The sequence below is a fragment of the Danio aesculapii genome, chromosome 1, assembly GCF_903798145.1.
Source record: "Danio aesculapii chromosome 1, fDanAes4.1, whole genome shotgun sequence".
Classification (NCBI taxonomy): Eukaryota; Metazoa; Chordata; class Actinopteri; order Cypriniformes; family Danionidae; genus Danio; species Danio aesculapii.
Window position 1 is genome coordinate 7,019,011 of NC_079435.1, and position 22,435 is coordinate 7,041,445.

The window sequence follows — 22,435 nt, forward strand, 5'->3', positions numbered from 1 at the left end:
ATTAACTCTGTGAAACCTGCAGAAACCCTGAAGAAGGTCACTGGTTCGAGCTCGGCTGGGTCAGTTGGCATTTCTGTGTGGAGTTTGCATGTTCTCCCTGTGTTAGTGTGGGTTTCCCCCACAGTCCAAACACATGCTCTATAGATGAATTGGGTAAACCAAATTGACCATAGTGTATTGGTGTTTCACAGTACTAGGTTGCAGCTGGAAAGGCATCCGCTGTGTAAAACATATGCTGGAATAGTTAGTGGTTCATTCCGTGTTGGCAAACCCCTGATGAATAAAGGGACTAAGCAAAAGGAAAATAAATTAATGAATATAAGTGATAGATGTGTGAGGGGTATCCGTATATGCTGAGCAATGCAATCTGTAAACCTACATTATGATTATCAGTTGCCTTCATTAGTTAATATAAACATGCCTAAATAAAGCATTAATGATAATACTAAATGAACACTCAAGTAAACCTAAAGATTGATTCAATGATTTGTTAACACTCCATGTGTTGAGGGAAAACATTGTCAGGGATGTTCAGAATTTCACCAATTACCTGTATGAGACGCTCTTTTTCTCGCTATGCACCAGACACTTTCTTATACACTCAATTCTGTAATAGTTTCATTTTTAAAAAATATTTTTAATGTTTAACAGAGATTTTTTTTCAATACATTTCTAAACATAAAAGTTATCTACGCCATGATGACAGTACCTAACATTAGACTTGATATTGTGCTAGTATTCAGCCTAGTGACATTTAAAGGGTAATTAGGCAAGTTATTGTATAACAGTGGTTTGTTCTGTAGACGATTAAAAACAAATATTGCTTTAGGGCGCTAAATAATATTGACCTTTAAATATTTTTTTATTTATTAAACTGCTTTTATTGTAGCGGAAATAAAACAAATAAGACTTTCTCCAGAGGAAAAAATATTGTATGAAATACTGTGGAAAAACTGAATCTGTTCAACATCATTTGGTAAATATGTTAAAAATGTTAAATACATTCACAGGAGGGCGAATCATTTTGACTTCAACTGTAGATGTTGCTGCTTCATCATTTGTAAGTTGCTTAAAGTTGATAAGTGTCTGCTAAATGAATAAAGAGTGTGTGGTTTTGTGCTGTGCAGGTCTGACGATGCACGCCTCTATCCTGGCCTACATGTTCAACCTGGTGGAGGAGGGTAAAATCAGCGTGGCTCTGAACGCAGGTACGGCGAGTAACAATCAGGGCTACGTGCAGGACTACGTGGCCAACCTGCTGAAGACGGCCTTCCCACATCTGCAGGAGTAAGTTATGTGGTTATCACTGTGTGTGTGTGTGTGTGTGTGTGTTCACAATGCGTTTATGCTAATTCTGTGTGTGTTGTGTTTTTCAGTGCGCAGGTGAAGGTGTTTGTCACTGGTTTGTTCAGCTTAAATCAGGACATTCCTGCCTTTAAAGAGCACCTCAGGGACTTCCTGGTGCAGATCAAGGTATGTCACTTCCTGGTTGAGTTTTACTTCCTTTTTCAAGGGCTGCTGACCACAGATGAAATAAAACTTCAATTTAAATGATGATTTTTTATTTTATTTTATAAAATAATAATATTAATACACACAATATTGTATAATAAATACTTGTATAATTTAAAAAATGATGATAATCATTGAGTGATAAAAAAACTGTTTTAATTAGTAGTAGTAGTAGTAGTAGTTGTATTAGTATTTGTATTATTAGTAGTTCTAGTAGTTGCAGTTGTTGTTAGTAGTAGTAGTAGTAGTTGTTGTTGTTGTTGTTGTTGTTGTTGTTGTTGTTGTTGTTGTTGTTTTTTGTCGTTGTGGTTGTAGTAGTAGTAGTTGTGGTATTATTATTATTATTATTATTATTATTATTATTAGTTGTTGTTGTTGTTGTTGTTGTTGTGGTATTATTATTATTATTATTATTATTATTATGATTATTAGTAGTAGTAGTCTTATTAGTTGTTGTTAGTAGTTGTTGTAGTTGTATTAGTTGTAGTAGTCATACTAATTGTGGTTGTGGTAGTATTATTATTATTTGTAGTTGTGATCGTAGTAGTTGTTGTAGTTGAAGTATTTGTAGTAGTTGTGGTGTTATTAGTAGTTGTAGTTGTAGTAGTAGTAGTATTAGTAGTAGTTGTTGTGGTGGTATTATTATTATTAGTAGTAGTAGTTGTATTAGTAGTTGTATTATTATTATTATTATTATTATTATTAGTAGTAGTAGTAGTATTGGTAGTAGTTTTTGTTGTAGCAGTTGTTATTGTAGTAGTAGTTTTTGTTGTATTAATAGTCGTATTAGTTAAAGTGGTTGTGGTAGTAGTTGTTGTTAGTAGTAGTTGTAGTCGTATTGGTTGTAGTAGTAGTTTTTGTTGTATTAAAAGTCATATTAGTTGTAGTTGTACTTGGAGTAGTAGTAGTGGTGGTATTATTATTATTATTATTATTATTATTAGTTTTATTAATAGTAGTAGAAGTAGTCGTTTTAGTAGTTGTTGTAGTATTATTATTATTAGTAGTAGTAGTAGTAGTTTTTGTTGTAACAGTTGTTATTGTAGTAGTAGTTTTTGTTGTATTAATAGTCATATTAGTTGTAGTAGTAGTTGTTGTGGTAGTAGTAGTCGTATTGTAGTTGTTGTATTAGTAGTTGTGGTTGTTGTTGTTGTTATTATTATTATTAGTTGTAGTAGTCGTTTTAGTAATTGTATTATTATTATTAGCAGTAGTAGTAGTAGTAGTTTTTGTTGTAACAGTTGTTATTGTAGTAGTAGTTTTTGTTGTATTAATAGTCATATTAGTTGTAGTAGTAGTTGTTGTGGTAGTAGTAGTCGTATTGTAGTTGTTGTATTAGTAGTTGTGGTTGTTGTTGTTGTTGTTATTATTATTATTAGTTGTAGTAGTCGTTTTAGTAGTTGTATTATTATTATTATTATTAGTAGTAGTAGTAGTAGTTTTTGTTGTAACAGTTGTTATTGTAGTAGTAGTTTTTGTTGTATTAATAGTCATATTAGTTGTAGTAGTAGTTGTTGTGGTAGTAGTAGTCGTATTGTAGTTGTTGTATTAGTAGTTGTGGTTGTTGTTGTTGTTGTTGTTATTATTATTATTATTAGTTGTAGTAGTCGTTTTAGTAGTTGTATTATTATTATTATTATTAGTAGTAGTAGTAGTAGTTTTTGTTGTAACAGTTGTTATTGTAGTAGTAGTTTTTGTTGTATTAATAGTCATATTAGTTGTAGTAGTAGTTGTTGTGGTAGTAGTAGTCGTATTGTAGTTGTTGTATTAGTAGTTGTGGTTGTTGTTGTTATCATTATTATTAGTTGTAGTAGTCGTTTTAGTAGTTGTATTATTATTATTAGTAGTAGTAGTAGTAGTAGTAGTTTTTGTTGTAACAGTTGTTATTGTAGTAGTAGTTTTTGTTGTATTAATAGTCATATTAGTTGTAGTAGTAATTGTTGTTGTAGTAGTAGAATTAGTTGTGGTATTATTATTATTAATAGTAGTAGTTGTTGTTGTTGTTGTTGTTGTTGTAGTAATTGTGGTATTACTATTATTATTATCATTAGTAGTAGTAGTCGTCGTATTGTAGTAGTCGTTTTAGTAGTTGTGGTATTATTATTAGTAGTAGTTTTTGTTGTAGCAGTTGTTATTGTAGTAGTAGTAGTTTTTGTTGTATTAATAGCCATAATAGTTGTAGTAGTAGTTGTTGTGGTAATTGTTGTTGTTGTATTGATAGTCATATTAGTTGTAGTATTAGTAGGAGTAGTAGTTGTTGTTAGTAGTTGTAGTAGTTGTATTAGCAGTAGCAGTTGTTGTAGTAGTTTTTGTTGTATTAATAGTCGTATTAGTTGTAGTATTAGTAGGAGTTGTAGTTGTATTAGCAGTAGCAGTTGTTGTAGTAGTTTTTGTTGTATTAATAGTCATATTAGTTGTAGTGGTATTATTATTAGTAGTAGTAGTAGTAGTAGTAGTAGTAGTAAGTTGTCCTCAAAGTAAAAGGCAGTCTATTGAGAATACAGTGTTCGTTTGTGCATCCTAAAACTCCACTTTTATAATCCTCTTACTCACTCAGGGCTGTGTATGCTAATGGGGGAGAGATTGTCACTAGTGGACGGGGCTTTCCCCGTCTGATTACACATACAAAAGGAGAATGTCAAGGTGTTTCTGCAGACGATCATGATAATAAATATAGAATTAATTAATGTTTACCATTAATTGGTAAACTGCTTATATTCATACTGTTGCCACAGCTAAATTTAAACCCCTTAGAAAAGAGATTTATGCATAATAAGTGCTCTAACAATGGGCTCTTTGTGATTACTAGCATGCTGTGTTGTTTTAATCAGTATTAGTCCTTCCAGATATAAAATAATCAAATGTGTGTGTGTGTGTGTGTGTGTGTGTGTGTGTGTGTTTGCAGGAGTTTGCAGGCGAGGACTCCACAGATCTCTTCCTGGAGGAGCGGGAAGCATCTCTCCGTCAGGCTCAGGAGGAAAAACACAAAATCCAGCTCTCCGTCCCAGGAATCCTGAACCCTCACGAGCTCCCGGAGGAAATGTGTGAATGATCGCCACAATCGTATGCGTGTGTGTGTCTGAGTGTGTGTGTGTGTGTGTGTGTGTGTGTGTGTGTGCAGAGGTAGCAGTCCAATGAGGGACGGATAGGAAAATGAATCCAGATGTTGGTTGTTTGATGACCAAATCAATGCCAATATGTAAATTTAAAGTCTGTTATTAGTAAAGCCGGCTCCTCGTACTCCTTTCCTCCTCTCCAAAAACTCCTTGGTTTTACACAACAGAGCTTTTTATATAAAGGAAGCCGCTGCTGTGCGTCTCCTGCATATCAATTCACTGTATGCTCCTCAGTGTTTCTGTTCAGTATGTTTGCTTTCCTGTTTTTTTTCCGAGCACATGACTAATCGTTTTAATGTTTTCTCTGTGAATATGTAATATAGAGTATGGCAGGTCAGTGAAAACGCAAGGGGAGAGAAAGAAAACGGGAACGTGTGGCTCGTAAACCACAGCAAGTGAATGTGAGGGTTTAGGATCTGACCTCTTGCTGTTCCTGAGGTCTTTATACGAAGGTTGTGTGTGTGTGTGTGCGCGTGCGTGTGTGTTTATATATATTTTTTCATTTGATTGCAGTGTATGAGAAAGATTGAAGTCTTTTTTTCGTGCTTTTTTTTTTTTTTTTTGCATAGGGATGTCATTGAAATGGAAGGGTTTGTTCATATCATCCTATTTGTAAAGCTGTGTATTAGTAATATGGAAACATAAAGTTGGTTATTTTTACAAAGCATTGGGTGTGTGTGTTTTTCACTGTGGCGTTTGAGGTGTGACTTGTTTATAAAATGAAGAAAACATTGAGATCATATTAGATTGCTTCACAAAATTCAGCAGGCTACATGAATATTTTTTTTTTCCAGTTACTCACAAAGCTGAATTTTCTAATTATTACTGCATTATTCCAATGTTCAGGTTTACGCGATCTATCTGACAATATTTTAACAAGCGGTTTTGATATTCAATAAACTATTTTTAGTAAATGGAGCATAATATTTTCGGGAATACCATTATTACTGTACTGTTTTGTTTGTTTTTATTCTCATTAACTTATATTTTAAATGTAAATATTTGTTATTGTGAGTTACTGTTTTTGTTTGTTTATTTAGACATCCAATAAAGACTTTTTTCAAATGTTGCATTAATCTACTTTCTTAGAAAATAATTAGAACAAAAATATTTGAAATGCTTTTTAAATGTATTAACATTAGTATTTTGGTCTATATATGTAAATTAAAATTATAGATAATTATACAAATAAATATATATTCATAAATTATAAATATTCATACAATTTAAGCAATACAAACATTTTTACTATAACTTTAACCATAATATGTGTCCTTACAGGAAGAAAGTATTAATTTCTGACCCCCAAACGTTTGAATGGTCATGTGAAGACCCCCTTGACACTCTGTGTATTTGCTATTGTAAATAAATAAAGATAAATATAATTTATGCCCCATATATCTATACAATAAATTGTTGCCACATCAAATACAAGTTAAGCATGGATCCATCCTGCCTTGGAACTATAGGTTCAGGCTTGTAGTGGTGGTGTAATGGAGAATTATATATTTTTTGTGCCCATTAGCACCAACTGAGCATTGTCAACGCCACAGCCTACCTGAGTATTGTTGCTGAACACGTCCATCCCCTTATGACCACCGTGTACGCATCTTCTGATGGCTACTTCCAGCAGGATAACGTGCCATGTTATAAAGCATGAATCATCTCAGACTGGTTTCTTGAACATGACAATGAGTTCACTGTACTCAAATGGCCTCCACAGTCACCAGAGCTCAATCCAATAGAGCACTTTTGGGATTTGATGGAATGAGAGATTCACATCATGGATGTGCAGCCGACAAATCTGCAGCAACTGCGTGAGGCTATCATGACAATATGGAGCAAAATCTCTGAGGCAAGTACCTTGTGAAAGCTATACCACGAATGATTAAGGCAGTTCTGTGTTAAAAGTATTAAATTCTGACCCCAAACGTTTGAATGCTCATGTGAAGACCTCCCTGACACCATGTGTGTATTTTCTATTGTAAATAAAGATGAATATAATATATACCCCATATTTATACAATCCATTGTTGCCACGTCAAATACAAGTTATGATAAACGGCATTCATCAAAACTGAAATATCATACGTACACGTGCTCGACTGCTAGATATCGCGAGATTTACGAAGAAAGGCCGAAATGAAACAGCCGATGTGTAACAAACCATCGCCCCTCCCTCGCCCTCCGGAAAAATCCGAACAACCAACACATCGACTTGACGGAAATACTCGAACTTTCACACAACGCTATCTGCTCGCTTCCGAGCATCTACGAACATCTCCGGAAAAGCACGACCATCTCTGAAGTCGCCCGACGGAAACGACCGAAGCGTAACTCCCGTCCCTGTTCATCATGGCTACCGTATGTGCTAGTCTGCACAGTAACGCTCTGCTCGGAGACTGACTCTCCGCTCATTTAGTGCCTCACATTTACTGTCTCCACCCTCGACATCTCGGCAAATAACCCCGGGTGAATGACCCCCAACCTCCCCGGTTGTGTTGTGTCACAATAACGAGCCTTCATCAAGCATTTCGTCGGGCCTTAAAACCCCCCTTAAACAGACAGAGAGAAAAACAGGCAACATTTGTATTTCTCCAATGGTCTGAATACACTTTCCGCCTTTATGAACCATGTGTGAGAACTGCGCCGAGCTGCTGGAGGTGCTCAATGAGAGTAAGTCAACAGCATTTGTTTGTTTGTTTTTTTCTCCTGTGTCTGTTTGTAGTTGTTGCTGCAAGTTGTTAGCATGACTGTCCGAGCATGCGGCTCTCTGCTTCAACAAGAGCACAATTTTCCGTGTCCAACATTTAACGTTACATACTTCTCATCAAAGTGTGCATTTAAAACACCACTCGAGCTCCTTTTGGCTGTCATTATTTGTGCTTTCTTCGATTTTGCTATGTGTTTTCGCGAAGGCGATGCTAGTCGTTAGCATCGCAAGATGTTAACTCGCTTATTAAAATCACCAACAATACAATGTTGCACATTTTTTCAACGACATCCTTGAAAAACGTATATATGTACGACCTAAACATCGATTTGTTTTCAAACGTTTGGATGCTCTCGGGAAGTTGAACTGACGTTAGCATTAGCATTAGCCGGAGCTGGGTTGTTTTTGACATTGTCATCCTTCAAAATGCACACATATCGGCATCTGATCGCCCAGCACTGTCCGCGATGCACTGTAATTCTGCCTGGGCGAGTGATTTGTGGAGGTTACAGCGATCTGGCGGTCGTGATGTGAGTTTTTAGCGGTGTTTGGCCCTGTGATGGCTGCTGGACTGGGAGCAGTATTTGTGTTGTGGGTCTGCTTTGTTGGATGGAGAGAAGAGAGAGTGTGTTGTGGATCAATGCGCTTTCTTCACTTAAGGACTCATGTGTTTGCTTTAAGACTGCGATGGGAATAACAGTGTTTCCAAGCATGCAATTATTTATTATGTGTGATATTTGAAAGATTTTCTGATGCATATCGATAGTCATGATATTACTGTGGCAAAGTCAGAAGGTGCTCCTGTATATATTATCATCTTGGTATTTTAATGATGATTTCAAGAGTTTAATTGATGCATGTCCTTGGTAAAAAGTCTAAAACCCATGGTATTTTGGTGCCACTGTTCTAGAAATATGTCTGTACAAACATATTTCTATGATGCATATCAATAGTCATGATATTACAATGGCAAAGTTAGAAGGTGCTCCTGTATATATTATCATCTTGGTATTTTAATGATGATTTCAAGAGTTTATCTGATGCATGTCTTTGGTAAAAGTCTAAAAGCCATGCTATTTCTGTGGCACTGTTCTAGAAATATGTCTGTACAAACATATTTCTATGATGCATGCATATTACCATGGTAAATTCATTACAAACATAGTGCTGTGGTTTTTGCTGTCATGAAGTGAAAAGCTTTTCCTGTATATATTATTGTATGAAAGTTTGCCATGGTATTTGAATAAAAATGTATCTAAAAATGTGAATTTACTATGGTAAAGTCTAAAACCCATGGTATTTGGATGGCACTGCTATAGTGTCAGATGGTAACATGTCTGTACAAACATATTTCTATGATGCGGATTGTTAAACACAGCAGTAATAATGGGGAAAAGTGATATATATATATAGAGCAGGTTAAGGTCATAAATTTACCATGGTAAATTCATTACAAACATAATGGTGTGGTTTTTGCAGTTCTGATGTGAGAGGGTGTTCCTGTATAAATGATTATATGCAAGGTTACCTTTGTATTTGAATGGTACTTTCAAGAATTTATTTAAAACCATGAATTTACTATAGTAAAGTCTAAAACTTTTTGGTATTTTGGTGGTGCTGTTATAGTAATCTGTCTGTATAAACATATTTCTATAATGCATATCAATAGTCATTATATAACTATGGAAAAGTCATATATAAAGTATTGCATTGAATGCGCTGAATCAGAATTTTACTCCAATATAAATGTTCAAAACATGAACGTTGGTACCATGCTAAATTCATTACAAACATAGTGGTGTGGTTTTTGCAGTTATAATGTCAGAAGGTGTTCTGTATGTATTGTTATATGCAAGTTTACCTTGGTATTTGGATGAAACCTCCAAGAATTTATCTAAAATGTGAATTTGCTATGGTAAAGTCTATAAACCATTGTATTTTAGTTACTCTTATAGTAATATCTCAAATACAAATGTATTTCTATGATGCATTTCGTAAAAAATGACAGTAATATAGAAAAGGCATATATATAGAGCATCACACTGAACTATAAACATTACAAACATGAAATTAACATGGTAAATTCGTTAATCGTGGTGTTGTGGTTGTGCATTTATGATGTCAGATGTTCCTGTATATATGATTATATGCAATATAACCTTGGTATTTGAATGGTACTTTCAAGAATTGATCTAAAAACATGAATTTACTGTAGTAAAGTCTCAAATCCATGGTATTTGGGTTATGATATTACTACGGCAAAGTCATATATAGAGCATTGCACTGAATCTGAATTTTACTCAAATTTAAATGTTCAAAACATGAACATTGGTACCATGGTAAATTTATTACAAACAAAGTGCTGTGGTTGTGTAGTTCTGATGTCAGAAGGTGTTCTTGTAAGTATTATTACATGCAAGTTCACCTTGGTGTAATTGATGCTTTCCAGAATGAATTCACTATGGTAAAGTGTAAAAGCCGCCATATTTGGGTGGCACTGTTATAGTAATATGTCCTTACAAACATTTTTCTATGATGCATATCAACAGTCATGATATTACTATGGAAAAGTCATGTATAGAGCATTGCACTGAATGCTTATCTGAATTGTACTATAGTTCTTTATACTATATAAGCTTGGTGCCATGGTAAATTCATTATAAACATGCTGTGATTTTTCAGGTATGATGTCAGGTGTTCCTGTATATATTATTGTATGCAAGTTTACCTTGGTATTTGAATGAAACCTCCAAGAATTTATCTAAAAATGTGAATTTACTATGGTAAAGTCTAAAAACCGTGGTATTTTGGTGGCGCTGTTATAGTAATATGTCTGTACAAACATATTTCAATGACGCAAATTAGTAAACATGACAGTAATATGGAAAAGGCATATGTAAGGAATTGCACTGAATGCTTATCTGAATTAACTATAAGCGTTAGAAGCATGAAATTACCATGGTAAATTCATTATAGACATTGTGCTGTGTTGTGCATGTCAGAGGGTGTTCCTGTATATATTATTGTATGCAAGTTTACCTTTGTATTTATAGGGTACTTTCAGGATATCTAAAAACATCCATTTACTTTGGTAAAGTCTAAAGCTCAGGCTATTTTGGTTGTAATCTGTACAAACATTTTGATGACGCATATCGGTAAACATGACAGTAATATGGTAAAGTCATATTTAGAGCATTGCACTGAATGCTTAACTATAAACGTCACAAGATTTTAAATTACCATAGTAAATTCATCACAAATATGGTGCTGTGGTTGTGCAGTTATGATGTCAAGGTGTTCCTGCCTTTTTTTTTTTAGTCGTTGTGTCAATTTGAATGATCTTCAACGTTCACAAGCAGCGCAGCTCATCAATGTCAGCTCTAAAAGCAGTGGACCAATCAGAAGAGCTTGGAGGCGGGGCAACCTTTGCAATCTTGTTTATAGTAGAAAGTTGGCATGACGACTGTTTTATTTACCGTAATGTCATTGCTAGGCCCACACGGAATCTGTGCGCAGATTTTTAGCCCAATCTGTTTATTTACTTCTGTAAATGTGTGTAAATTTATATTTATTCAGTTTTTAAATTAATTTCAGTATAATTATCGACTAATATGAAAATGTTCATATGATTTATTTACAGTATAGTTTGTACAGTAATATTTTCTGTCTTTTAGTAGAGATATTATATAGAAGATTTGATTTGTTTACCAAATAAAGTGGATCTAATTAGATTTGCATTGTAAACATTAAATACAAGTTAAAAAGGTTTAAGTTTTAGTTAATAAATTAAGGTTGTAGTTATGATACTCCCAAAATCATTCCACATAAATCCGCAGATTTTTAGCACAGTTCTGCGCAGAAATAGCAAAAATGTCCGCAGATTCTGTCTGGCCCTAGTCATTGCTAAGAAGATGCTCATTGTGGCCTTGTCTATTATATATAGTATTATATAGTAATATATAGTTATGTGATGTATCTTCAAGTGCTTATCAATTTCTGGTGGTGGTGGTGGTGTAATGGTGTTGTGGGGAATTTTTTCTTAGCACAGCACACATTTGGCCCATTAGTACCAATTGAGCATCGTGTCAACTAGGACTGCGCGATTAATCCTATTATGATCACGATAACGATATTTGTGGCCCACGATCAATAATTAAATATCGTCATGATTTTACAATATAAAGACCAAGCCAAGCCATAAATCCAATAGAGCAACTTTGGGATGTGGTGGAACGGGAGATTCGCATCATGGATGTGCAGCTGACAAATCTGCAGCAACTGTGTGATGCTATCATGTCAATATGAACCAAAATCTCTGAGGAATATTAACAGTACCTTGTTGAATCTATGCCACAAAGGATTAAGCTGAAGGCAAAAGGGGGTCCAACCCGGTATTAGTAAGGTGTACCTAATAAAGTGGCTGGTAAATGTGTAATGAAAAGGGGAAAAAAAACAATAAATCATTAAATTGTCTCTGTGTTCTTCTAATAGAGAATCAGCCAGTCATTTGCATAGTTTCTAAATGAATCAACAATTTTTAAGGAATCATTTGAATGAATGAATCAGTGAATCGCTTATTAGGACAGACACTCATCACCACCAGTTTTAATGCCATTTTATTTCTCTAGTGGGATAATTATTTTGAATAATATTGAGATGATATTTTCTGTAAATATCACCCTCCTTCTGCTGCATTTTCACACTTCCCACTAAAAAAATTGTTTATATTTATATTAGTTTAAATGTGTATGTTTATAAATGCACATCGAGCCATATTTTCCCAATAGCTTGTCATGAAATGGGCTCAGGCGTAAACTATTCAACTTGCTATTTTGTGTGGATGAATTGAATATAAAAGTCATTATATAAGTATTTGCTTTGTGTGAATGACATCACCTTAGTGTATCGCTCTCTCTTTCTCTCTGTGCGTGTCACAGTGAGTGGTGGCTCCATATGTGCAAGTGCAGCTTAACATTTGACCTCTGAACTGCTGTGTGTGGATGAACAGCAGAGACACCCTTTAATTGTGTGTGGGTCAGTCTGACACTGTTCATTTGACACTGTGTGTGTTTGGTGTGTTTTTCAGCACAGCCTTCTCTTTGTGTGTGTGTTTGTCAGCAGAAGTCTGTTTATGCCTACTCTGTAATTTCACGTTTTCTGAAAGGTCAGAAGCAGCCAGACAGTCACTAAACCAGTTGTGCCAGACGTCATAAAAAGATATGAATCATCTTAACGAGATTTTAGCCAATAGTTCTTCTTTAAACAAGATTTTCGGGATCATTTTAAAATGTACCCTTACAATGCTCCAAAACCAAAACGACTGACCAAGTGGTTTTCCATGCAACAGTTAAGACAGTGACCATTGAATCACTTGAGAAAGGACACAAATGCACATAAACATTCATTCATTCATTTTCCTTCCACTTAGTCCCTTATTTATCAAGGGTCGACACAGCGGAATGAACCACCAACTATCCCGGCATATGTTTTACACAGCGGATGCCCTTCCAACTGCAACCCAGTACTGGAAAACTCTCGCATTTACGCACCCTCTCATACACTGCGGCCAATTTAATGCACCCAATTCACCTGTAGTGCGTGTGTTTGGATTGTGGGGGAAACCAGAGCACCCGGAGGAAACCCACGCCAACACAAGGAGAGCATGCAAACTCCACACAGAAATGCCAACTGATTCAGCCGGGACTCAAACCAGCGACCTTCTTGCTGACAGTGCTGCTGCCACGACCCGTGTCCAGAAAAGCGTATGAAAATGAATGAATGATGACCTATTGATAAAATAGTCAAACACGTTTCGATAGCCATGATGAGTTAGGGTAAATGGCAGCAGAATATCTTGTTTTCCTTCTTGATGATTTGATGTGAAAAGGACTGAATAATATCTTTCACTCAGTCTGTGTGTGCGGTTGCGCTCAGTTTTTGTGGTCGAGTTTTCAGAATAACGGCTTTGATAACGGATCCTCATATCACGGCACCATCAAACTGTTTCTCAGCCCGGCCTGAACACAATGCCCTGGATTGTTACTGTCGAGCGATGTGGAAATGACAAAAAAAAAAAAGCCAGGAAAGCTGTTTGACAGAACGAGAGAAAGAAAATCGTATGTAGGTCAAGGCTAGCCGGCTGCTCGACTGAACTTTACAACCGCAAGGTAACATTCCCGAGTCCAGCAACTCCCTCGTCACAGTGGAAACCATTAATTGGGCTTTGTGTGTGTGTGTGTGTGTGTGTGTGTGTGTGTGTGTGTGAAAGAGAGTATACTGTGTGTGTATGTGGCACCTGAATATCTAAAATGATCATGCTTGATATTAAATCTTGTCTTACTTGAAGTTTTTGATGCTTTGTTGCTGAATTAATGTGTTAAATATGAATAAAGACAGAAATGTTCATTAAATATGGATTTAAAAACATAAAAAATGTACAGTTTAAAAATAATGACATGATAAAGATCAGAAGACAGCTGACAGTGAAAAAATGTATAGTTAGATTTCTATTATTTATTCATATTTAACACACTGAATGCATACAACGTGTTAAATATGAATACATAACAAATATGAATATAAAAGCGTGGAAACATAAAAGAAATAAATGTATTATATTCTATAAATGTACAGTTTGAAAATTAAGAGAAAAAAAATTCACAACTGTATTGAGACCTTAAACCGGTCTAGGGATATGATTCTCACTTTGAGTGAGAGAGGTCCCGAGTTCAGATCCCGGACGAGCCCCCATTTGTTGCTACCTTAAAGCGGTCACCACAAATAAGGAGAAGACGAGTGCATTTGCGGTAGAAATATATATTTATTTCAACTCATTTCACTACACAAAACATTATTAGCTTTATCCAGACCGTGAACCGACTCACGCACGCAGACGCACACAAGCACAGAATTCAACAGAAAACGACCACAAGGGGTATTTAGCACACTGAATGAATACAACATGTTAAATATGAATACGTTAATAAATATAAAAACGTAGAAATGTAAAAGAAAGAAATGTATTATATAAATGTACCGTTTGAAAATTAAGTGAAAAATAAAATGAGACACAACTGTGTTGAGACCTTGAACCGGTCTAGGGATATGATTCTTGCTTCGGGTGCGAGAGTTTCTGAGTTCAGTTCCCAGACGAGCCTCAATTTGTTGCGACCTTAAACCGGTCACCACAAATAAGGCAAAAACGAGTGCAGACACAATGCTTAAAACAGGGAGAAACAAACATACACCGGTGCTTCCAATCCAGCGCAATCCAGACCTGTAAATGCACAGACGTGCACAAGCACAGAATCCCCCAAATTCCAATAGAAAACGACCATAAGGAGTATGCGGCACACTGAATTAATACAGCGTGTTAAATATGAATACGTAAAAAAAACATTGAAATTTTCTTTTAATATAAATATGAAAACATAGAAATGTAAAAGAAATAAATGTGTTCTATTATATAAATGTACAGTTTAAAAACAAAGAAGTGTGAAAAGATCATGAGACACAACTGACAGTGGAAAAATAACCCACATTTCTGCTTTAATTTATTCATGTTTAAAGGGCTCCTAGGTTAGCCCTTTTTCAGATTTAATATAAGTCTTTTGTGTCTCCAGAATGTGTGTAAAGTTTCAGCTCAATACACCCATCAGATTTTTTATTATAGCTTTTAAAAGTTTCTGTTTTATACCTTTCAGCATATTTGTTGTACTGCGTCTTTAAGGCTAGTCCGCCGCGCCCACTGTTTCTACGTGCCTTTCAGCGTGCCTTAATCTCCTCCCTCGGCTGCCTCAGACAACAGACAGACATAAAGGAAGCAGATCTCACGTAGCGTTTGTGAGAAATACTACAGTAAGAACTTTACCAATGAGTATTTGATGCATTTGTTGAGTTGCAACGATGAGTCACACACAATGTCATTACAAAGTTCACACATACACACAGACACCGAGGACATGTGCACACACAGACAGCGCGCACGTTTAGCTTTGCTCTCTTTTTGCACGCATATGTGACAAGATACAGGTTAATATCCACTGCTGTATGAGTGTCTATCATGTTAATGTACAAAATAAACCTGATTTAACGTCCATAAACCAGGATTGAAGCGTCTTCTTTTATAATTGTTCTGACATGCGGCTGTGCTGATGAAGTAAAGCTGAAGTAAATCGCTGTAATTCATGACACACATGCTCTGTTTTAAAACATTTTAAACTTGTGAAACTTACTCTTGATCACGTTTGATGATGATTGATGATCCTAGCGAACTGAACAGACCTTTTATTCACGGTTGCTTTGTGCATGTCTGGTCTTGTTGATATGATTATACACGTGACTACCGGGACATGTTAATACGCAGCTGTCAATCAATATTGGTGGGCGGGGGGACCGCACTCCTACGTGAAGTTGCGGTCGATCTGAAAACCGCTCCAATTGGTCCACCGTTTTTATGTTGTTAAATTGAAAACAAACGGACTGGGTGTGTTTATTTCACCCCAATATGACGGTCTATACACAATACATGCACATATGTCTGTCCAAACAGCTTGAAAAGTAGATTTTTCATCATAGGTTCCTTTTAAAAAAACATTTCTATGTATTTTTATTTTATTTATTCATATTTAACACAGTGTTTTGCTAGAAAATTGCGGATGTCTCATTAGATTTATCACAATTTTTCAATGATATACTCTAGAGTATTATTAACACAGTTTTTTACTGTCATATTTACACTCTTTTAACATTAAAAGTGCAGTCATTTTTTTTTACAACGTGTCATTGCTGTCTTGGACAGGACGTTCAGTCTCTTTCTGCTGGTTTTCATTTGCTGTACTGTGAGTTTGGGTTGTGCACAGATGTTTTTTGTGCTGCATCACTGTTGCTTCAAATCATTTCCAAAAACGAACAAAGTATTAATGTAGGGTAAGTGGGTCAGTGGTTCTTTAGCGTCCTGCATGTGTTTCTAACACTGATGTGATCTCAGACAACTCTCTAACTGCTGTGTGTGTGTGTGTGTGTCTCAGTCTCGGATGCAGACAGCTCAGACGGCCTGCAGCTGAAGAAGGAACATGCCTTAAGAGTCTTCACCTATATCAGCACATGGACACAGAGGTCAGTAGCACACATTAAGGCTTTTCACACTTGAAGTTGTTAACCCTGGGTCATCCTAAACCCCAGATAAATGTCCTGGGTTATCTGTAATCATGTTTCACACTTCTCAATCTATACCTGCACACTCAGGCTCCGTTTACACTAGTACATTTAAGTTTTAAAACGGCGTTTTAGAATGAAACTGATCCGCATCCACTCTAGCGTTTCACCCAGCGTTTCTGAACAACTCTACGTCTAAACCACACACATCACGTGACCACACACACACACTGGCATGCACTGCAGCATATCTAGCCAGATGAGAGCTATCCTCGTCAGACTGTTCATCAAGGATCTACCGCTGGATCTAATCTCGCTATAATTGTTAAACGTGATATTTAATTCATCTTGTTGTCTATATGTATAGATATATTCCCCGACTTTGGTCTTTTAAATCTATTACTTGTTCTCAGGTAACGTGTTTTGACTGAATGCAAAGATAAGTTAATAATTAATGTAACCATGTACATTCTGTATATTGTTTGCCTTTATTTCCTGTGTTGTATAAGCTTATTGTACGTTATACTTTTATAATGGCCATTATTGATCATAAAAACTGATATTCAGTGAAAGAGAGGGTATGTTTCATATTTTTAATGGAAATGAAAGGAGGCTGTTATGTTAAAGGCTTCATTTTATATATATAAAATGTATAAATATGCAGCACCTTAATAGACGGTTCCTTATATCATGTTTTCATTTTATTGTTAAGATGGTGAAACAACGTAGCCAGGGTGTTGTGAATGAGGTTATAAAGTACACTGTTCTTTTTGAAAATTTCCCCGACGTGTCCTCTGGAGTTTGTTTTCCATATCAAACTTGTGAAGTCTGAATTTACAAGGAGAGCATGCAAGACTGAACTGTGTGTAGGCTAATTAATATTGAGGAAATATTTTTATAATAAAATATTTTTAGAATTAAAATATTATTGAGGAAAAAGCCCCAATAAGCCCCAATCAGATAGTCAAACATCCGCCTCCGTTTTCAGATGTCTCCGTTTTCCGCCTTCCACACTGACACGGAGCAGCTACGTTTTAGAATAAAAACAGCCTCTTGAGCGTTTTCATCGCTCGAAAACTCCAGCGTAGTGTGGACGGATGGCGTAACCTTAGCAAATCGTATGCGTTTTAAAACTAAAACATATTAGTGTAAACAGGCCCTCAGAAATAAAGGTAGAAAATCTGTCACTGGGGCAGTACCTTTTAAAATGGCACACTTTTATACAATACAGGTGGACATTAGTACCTTTTGGGTACACTTTTTTACCTTTAAGGTTCACTTTTGTAGTTTCAAGTGTGGGTTTAACAAATAATTCTGGGTATTCATTAAGATTCATTTCACGCTGTACATCCCTAAACCCCGACTTAACGTTCTAATTAGCATATTTGCGATGTCACTGTAGCTGATTGGACAAACAGTAGAGCTCATTTACATAGAACGCATCCTTGCATCTAAAAATGTGAGACACATGGCTGCGTCCCAAATCGCCTGCTACTCGAGTTGGTGCTACATTTGAATTTGAATTTACTACACAAACGTTAGAAAAGTATGTTCTATATAGTATATATGCGAGTAGTATGAATGTAAATGGGACATACTACATTTGCCATGTCATGGTCACATGACCTACCCGTGTCTGGCATCACTTCACTCCCTTTCATGAAATTTCCCACGTTGCATTTATGATTGCACACTACATAATCTTGCTGGGAGTAGTATGTCATGTTGTTAAGGCTGATTTATGGTTGCTTATGGCCTGCCGCTGCCTTTGCGTGGTCGCATAGCCTTTGTCATGGCTGATGCCGACGCTGACACGCATCTTTAAAAAAATTTAACTACATGTCGCAACGACGTATAGCACAAGCTCTGTGATTGGTCAGCTTGGTAGCGGTGACTAGTGTGGGCAGTGCTGAGAGCCGCGAGCCTGATGGATCGTGTTTACAAGTGTCGAGTCCCATGAAGGAGCAACAGATGAAGACTTTTGTTTTGTGTTTACCTTATGATTAAAGTTGTTGCACGTCCGCCAGTTCCCGCCTCTGAATGAGCGAGTTTTAGCTACTTGTACATTAAGGTAGCGCTCAGAAAAAACATAACATGAGAAACAACGTGAAGAAACCGATCACTCGATGCAGAAGTAGAAATTAGCCTTTAGTTCTCGCCTACTGTTTTTCCAATACTATGAATTCAGACATGCTACTCAGCTCGCGTGCTGTTTCTCATGTAGTATATAGTTGGGAAATGAGTTTGGACTTACTCATGACTGATTTTTCATGTTTTTGAAGTTATTCAAATCTGCAAATGTTTTGATTTAATCTATTGGTTATTTCTGTGATTAATGAGGTATTATTAAATAGTTTAGTTTGTTATCATCATGATTATTATCATTATTAGGGGTGTCAAAATTAATTATTTCTTCGGTGAACCAGAATGCAGTCTCGGACAATTCAGGTTTTCTCCACCGTGTCTATCATGGATCAGCTGTGATCGCCACCGCCGTTTAACAGTGTCAGTTATCGGTGAACAGCGCCAGAGCGTTAAAGCCAATCGCTGCCCTTTCTGTTGAGCGTGTGACCAGTCATAGTGGTGTAAAAACTCACTTGACTGCTAAAAAAGCAAGCGCTATAATATTTACATTTGTTTATTTGTTTTAAATGCTCATGTTGTTCTGTGGGTGTACAAGTTTTGTTTGATCCATTCAAAGAGAGTGGTTTCTTTGAGCTGGTAAAATTAAAGATTCGTTTATCTGACTGCTTACAAAGGACAAAATTGTATTACAAATACATATAAAATATATTTATAAAGTATACATTTTAATACAAGAATTGTTGTGCTGTGAAGTAAAATATAAAATTGTGTATGGAAAGCATCGTCAATGTACCGCAATGCACCAAGATAGCGAATTGAACCAAATCGATGGCATGATAATCGTAAACGAAGCGAACCGTGAGACCAGTGTAGGTTCATACCTCTTATTATGATACAATTTCTATTATATTTTGTTATCATATCAATAATGTACCACACATAACACGCAACTTAAATACAGTGGTGTGAAAAAGTGTTTGTTTTTTACATGTTTGTCTCATTTTAATGAGTCAGATCATCAAACTAATTTAAATATTAGAAACCTGTTTTAAATCTGGACATTAATTTGAAATGGAAAGTGAAACCATTTGTATATGAAAGAAATAATTACCATTTTGAAAGTAGACATGATTAGGTTGTACATACGAGATGTAGAATCAGACACTCAAGACTTGCACGCATATTTATTGAAAGGGGAAGAAAAGCCTATTTGTGATATGTGTAAGAATATTTTGATGATAAAACATTTTAATTGAATGTGTATTTTTAAATGATATTAGAGAACGATTTTATTCAGGAAATATTTTAAGTAAAATGGTTGAAAAACAATTTCTGGAGCAATTTTAGACTATGAGGCAACGCAGTGGCGCAGTAGGTAGTACAGTAGAAGGTCACAGCAAGAAGGTCGCTGGTTCGAGCCTCGGCTGGGTCAGTTGGCGTTTCGATGTGGAGTTTGCATGTTCTCCCTGCGTTTGTGTGGGTTTCCTCCGGGTGCTCCAGTTTCCCCCACAGTCCAAAGACAGGTGAATTGGGGAGGCTAAATTGGCCGTAGTGTATGAGTGTGTATGGATGTTTCCCAGAGATGGGTTGCGGCTGGAAGGGCATCCGCTGCGTAAAACAAATGCTGGATAAGTTGGCGGTTCCACTGTGGCGACCCCAGATTAATTGAGGGTCTAAGCTGACAAGAAAATGAATGAATGAATGAATTTTAGAATATTTATCTTTAATCAAACTAAAAGTGTGTGTATGACTCTTTAGTGTTGTTGCTATTTGTATGTTTTTGTTGTTTTTTTTACCATGTATGTTTGTTAAGAAACTGATATGATTATATATTGTATATTTAGAATATGTTTTGCCATGAATATAGCCAATGCTGCTAATATAGCATTAAAACCTAAATAAATAAACAAACAAATACATTTAAATATTAGTCATTAGTGAATGATTGATTGATTAAATGTGTGTGTGTGTGTGTTGGTCTGCAGGCAGTGTCTGTGCTGTTTTAAAGAATACAAGCACCTCGAGGTGTTCAGCCAACTGGTTTATGCCCTCATTAACCTGGTCATCGCCCAAGTGACCAACCTTAGGGACCGCCTACGCTGTGGCCATGGCAACAGTAGGACTGAAGGGGCGGAGTCTGACTGGGGCTCCGCCCAACCGCAGCCTTCTCCCAATGAGGACGAGCCTCTGAACGTGGAACGGGACTCTGCTGAGGAGGACGGTGGAGCAGAGGATGGAGATCAGCACAAGAACCAAAAGCAAGGGGTCAAACCAGACCCTAAACCCAGGCTCAGTGAGCCAGCGGCAGGGGAGAGTGGGAACGAAAGCAGCCTGGACCCATTTGCATCCTGGAGCACGGAAGACCAGGAGAAACTGCTGCTGTGTGCTGCAAAGATCTTCCAGATTCAGTTCCCGCTATACACGGCCTACAAACACAACACGCACCCTACTATAGAGGTAACACACACTCCTACATAAAGATGTTTTGGTAACACTTTACAATAGGGCTGCACGATATTGACAAAATCTGATATTTTGTTGTTCTGCAGTAAATGAGGCCTTGAGACGATTTTCAGTTACACATTTTTTCATTTGGATTGTGAATATTTTATTATATATCATTTTTATTTTACTTGAAGACAACGAAAGCTTCTCTATTCTAAGGAGAAAACATTTCTCAGTGTCAGTATTAAAAAAAAAGTTATTGAGATTTCTATTTCTCCAATGTGGAAGAACGGTATATGTGCAGTAAGGGTGGGCGATATGACCTAAAATTAATATCACGGTATTTTTCATTTTTTGAACGGTGACGGTATAATATCATGGTATTACTTTCAATAGCAAAATAATATACATCTCAAGGAAGAACGAACAAAAGAAAGCCTCACTTCTATCACTCTTTAAAAGTTTCGGTTTGGGTCATTGTAAATGCTCAGTCTCGTTATGAGCTGATCTTCATTTCTCTGTGTTGGTGGAATAAAGGAGGCGAGTCAGCCGCACCAATTTATGAGCAGACAGAGCAGAATTCTCATGATGACCACCAGCGCAATTCCGCTCTTTGTTATGAGCTGTAGTTTCAGTGTAAACTTAGTAAAGGCGAGTTTCTTTGGCGATGATGTGTACAGTGTTAGATTTTATATTTAGCGGACATTTGCGCTGAACACGCGGTGAATGCAACGCATCGAGATTCGGGCACCTTCTCCGAAAACACTCGATTGATCTCAGCTGGCGGATCAACATTTACCTCATGTTATGATCGCTGTCATCTGCGCCATTATTATTATTATTATAACTTTAGGTGAGGTTTGCAAACCTGTGCACTTTTCACTCTTCAGCCGTTTGCATTTCCTGCTGTAACAAAAGCTCCCTGTTATCTGACAGCGAGAAGCGTTGAGTGACTGACAGCTAATATGAACCAATACAGCAGCAGGGTAGAGCGATTCAGCAAGTTTTTAGAGAAAATCAAATCAGATTGCACTACAACCATTATATTCAGACACACAAATGCTCCCAAATATATTATGAGGGCGCATAGATTAAATTTCGGGCACCAAAATGGTTGCAATTTCGAGCCTTGTAGTATAAGGACATGTATTCAGACCACAACTGAACGTTTGAAGAAAATTGAATGCCTTATTATTTAGAATTAGCTATTATTGATGTAAATGCAGCCGTTCAAGGCGCATAATTGATTTATTACGGTATTGACGGTATTAGAAAATCCATGTCACACCGGTGATGACTATGACACCGGTGTACCGCCCACCCCTAATGTGCAGTTAGTGTGGAATAACAGTATAACTCCAATTCATCAGATCACTTTAAACCACTAAAAATCTGATTGCTTTATCTT

At 36.4% G+C, this 22,435-nt stretch overlaps 2 protein-coding genes across 2 annotated transcripts in view; both read left to right on the forward strand.

Moving 5' to 3' along the window:
* The window catches only part of xpo1a (exportin 1 (CRM1 homolog, yeast) a), a 30,194-nt gene extending 24,901 nt beyond the window's left edge, over positions 1 to 5,293 (forward strand). The window contains exons 22-24 of the mRNA XM_056456448.1: positions 1,128 to 1,287; positions 1,377 to 1,473; positions 4,418 to 5,293. Of these exons, the coding sequence (XP_056312423.1) occupies positions 1,128 to 1,287; positions 1,377 to 1,473; positions 4,418 to 4,564 (404 nt within the window). The 3' untranslated portion in view covers positions 4,565 to 5,293. The remainder of the gene's footprint in view (positions 1 to 1,127; positions 1,288 to 1,376; positions 1,474 to 4,417) is intronic.
* A 1,687-nt stretch (positions 5,294 to 6,980) lies between these two features.
* Positions 6,981 to 22,435, forward strand: part of usp34 (ubiquitin specific peptidase 34) — a 102,979-nt gene continuing 87,524 nt past the window's right edge. Inside the window, exons 1-3 of the mRNA XM_056456449.1 lie at positions 6,981 to 7,304; positions 16,371 to 16,458; positions 20,568 to 21,039. Of these exons, the coding sequence (XP_056312424.1) occupies positions 7,262 to 7,304; positions 16,371 to 16,458; positions 20,568 to 21,039 (603 nt within the window). The 5' untranslated portion in view covers positions 6,981 to 7,261. The remainder of the gene's footprint in view (positions 7,305 to 16,370; positions 16,459 to 20,567; positions 21,040 to 22,435) is intronic.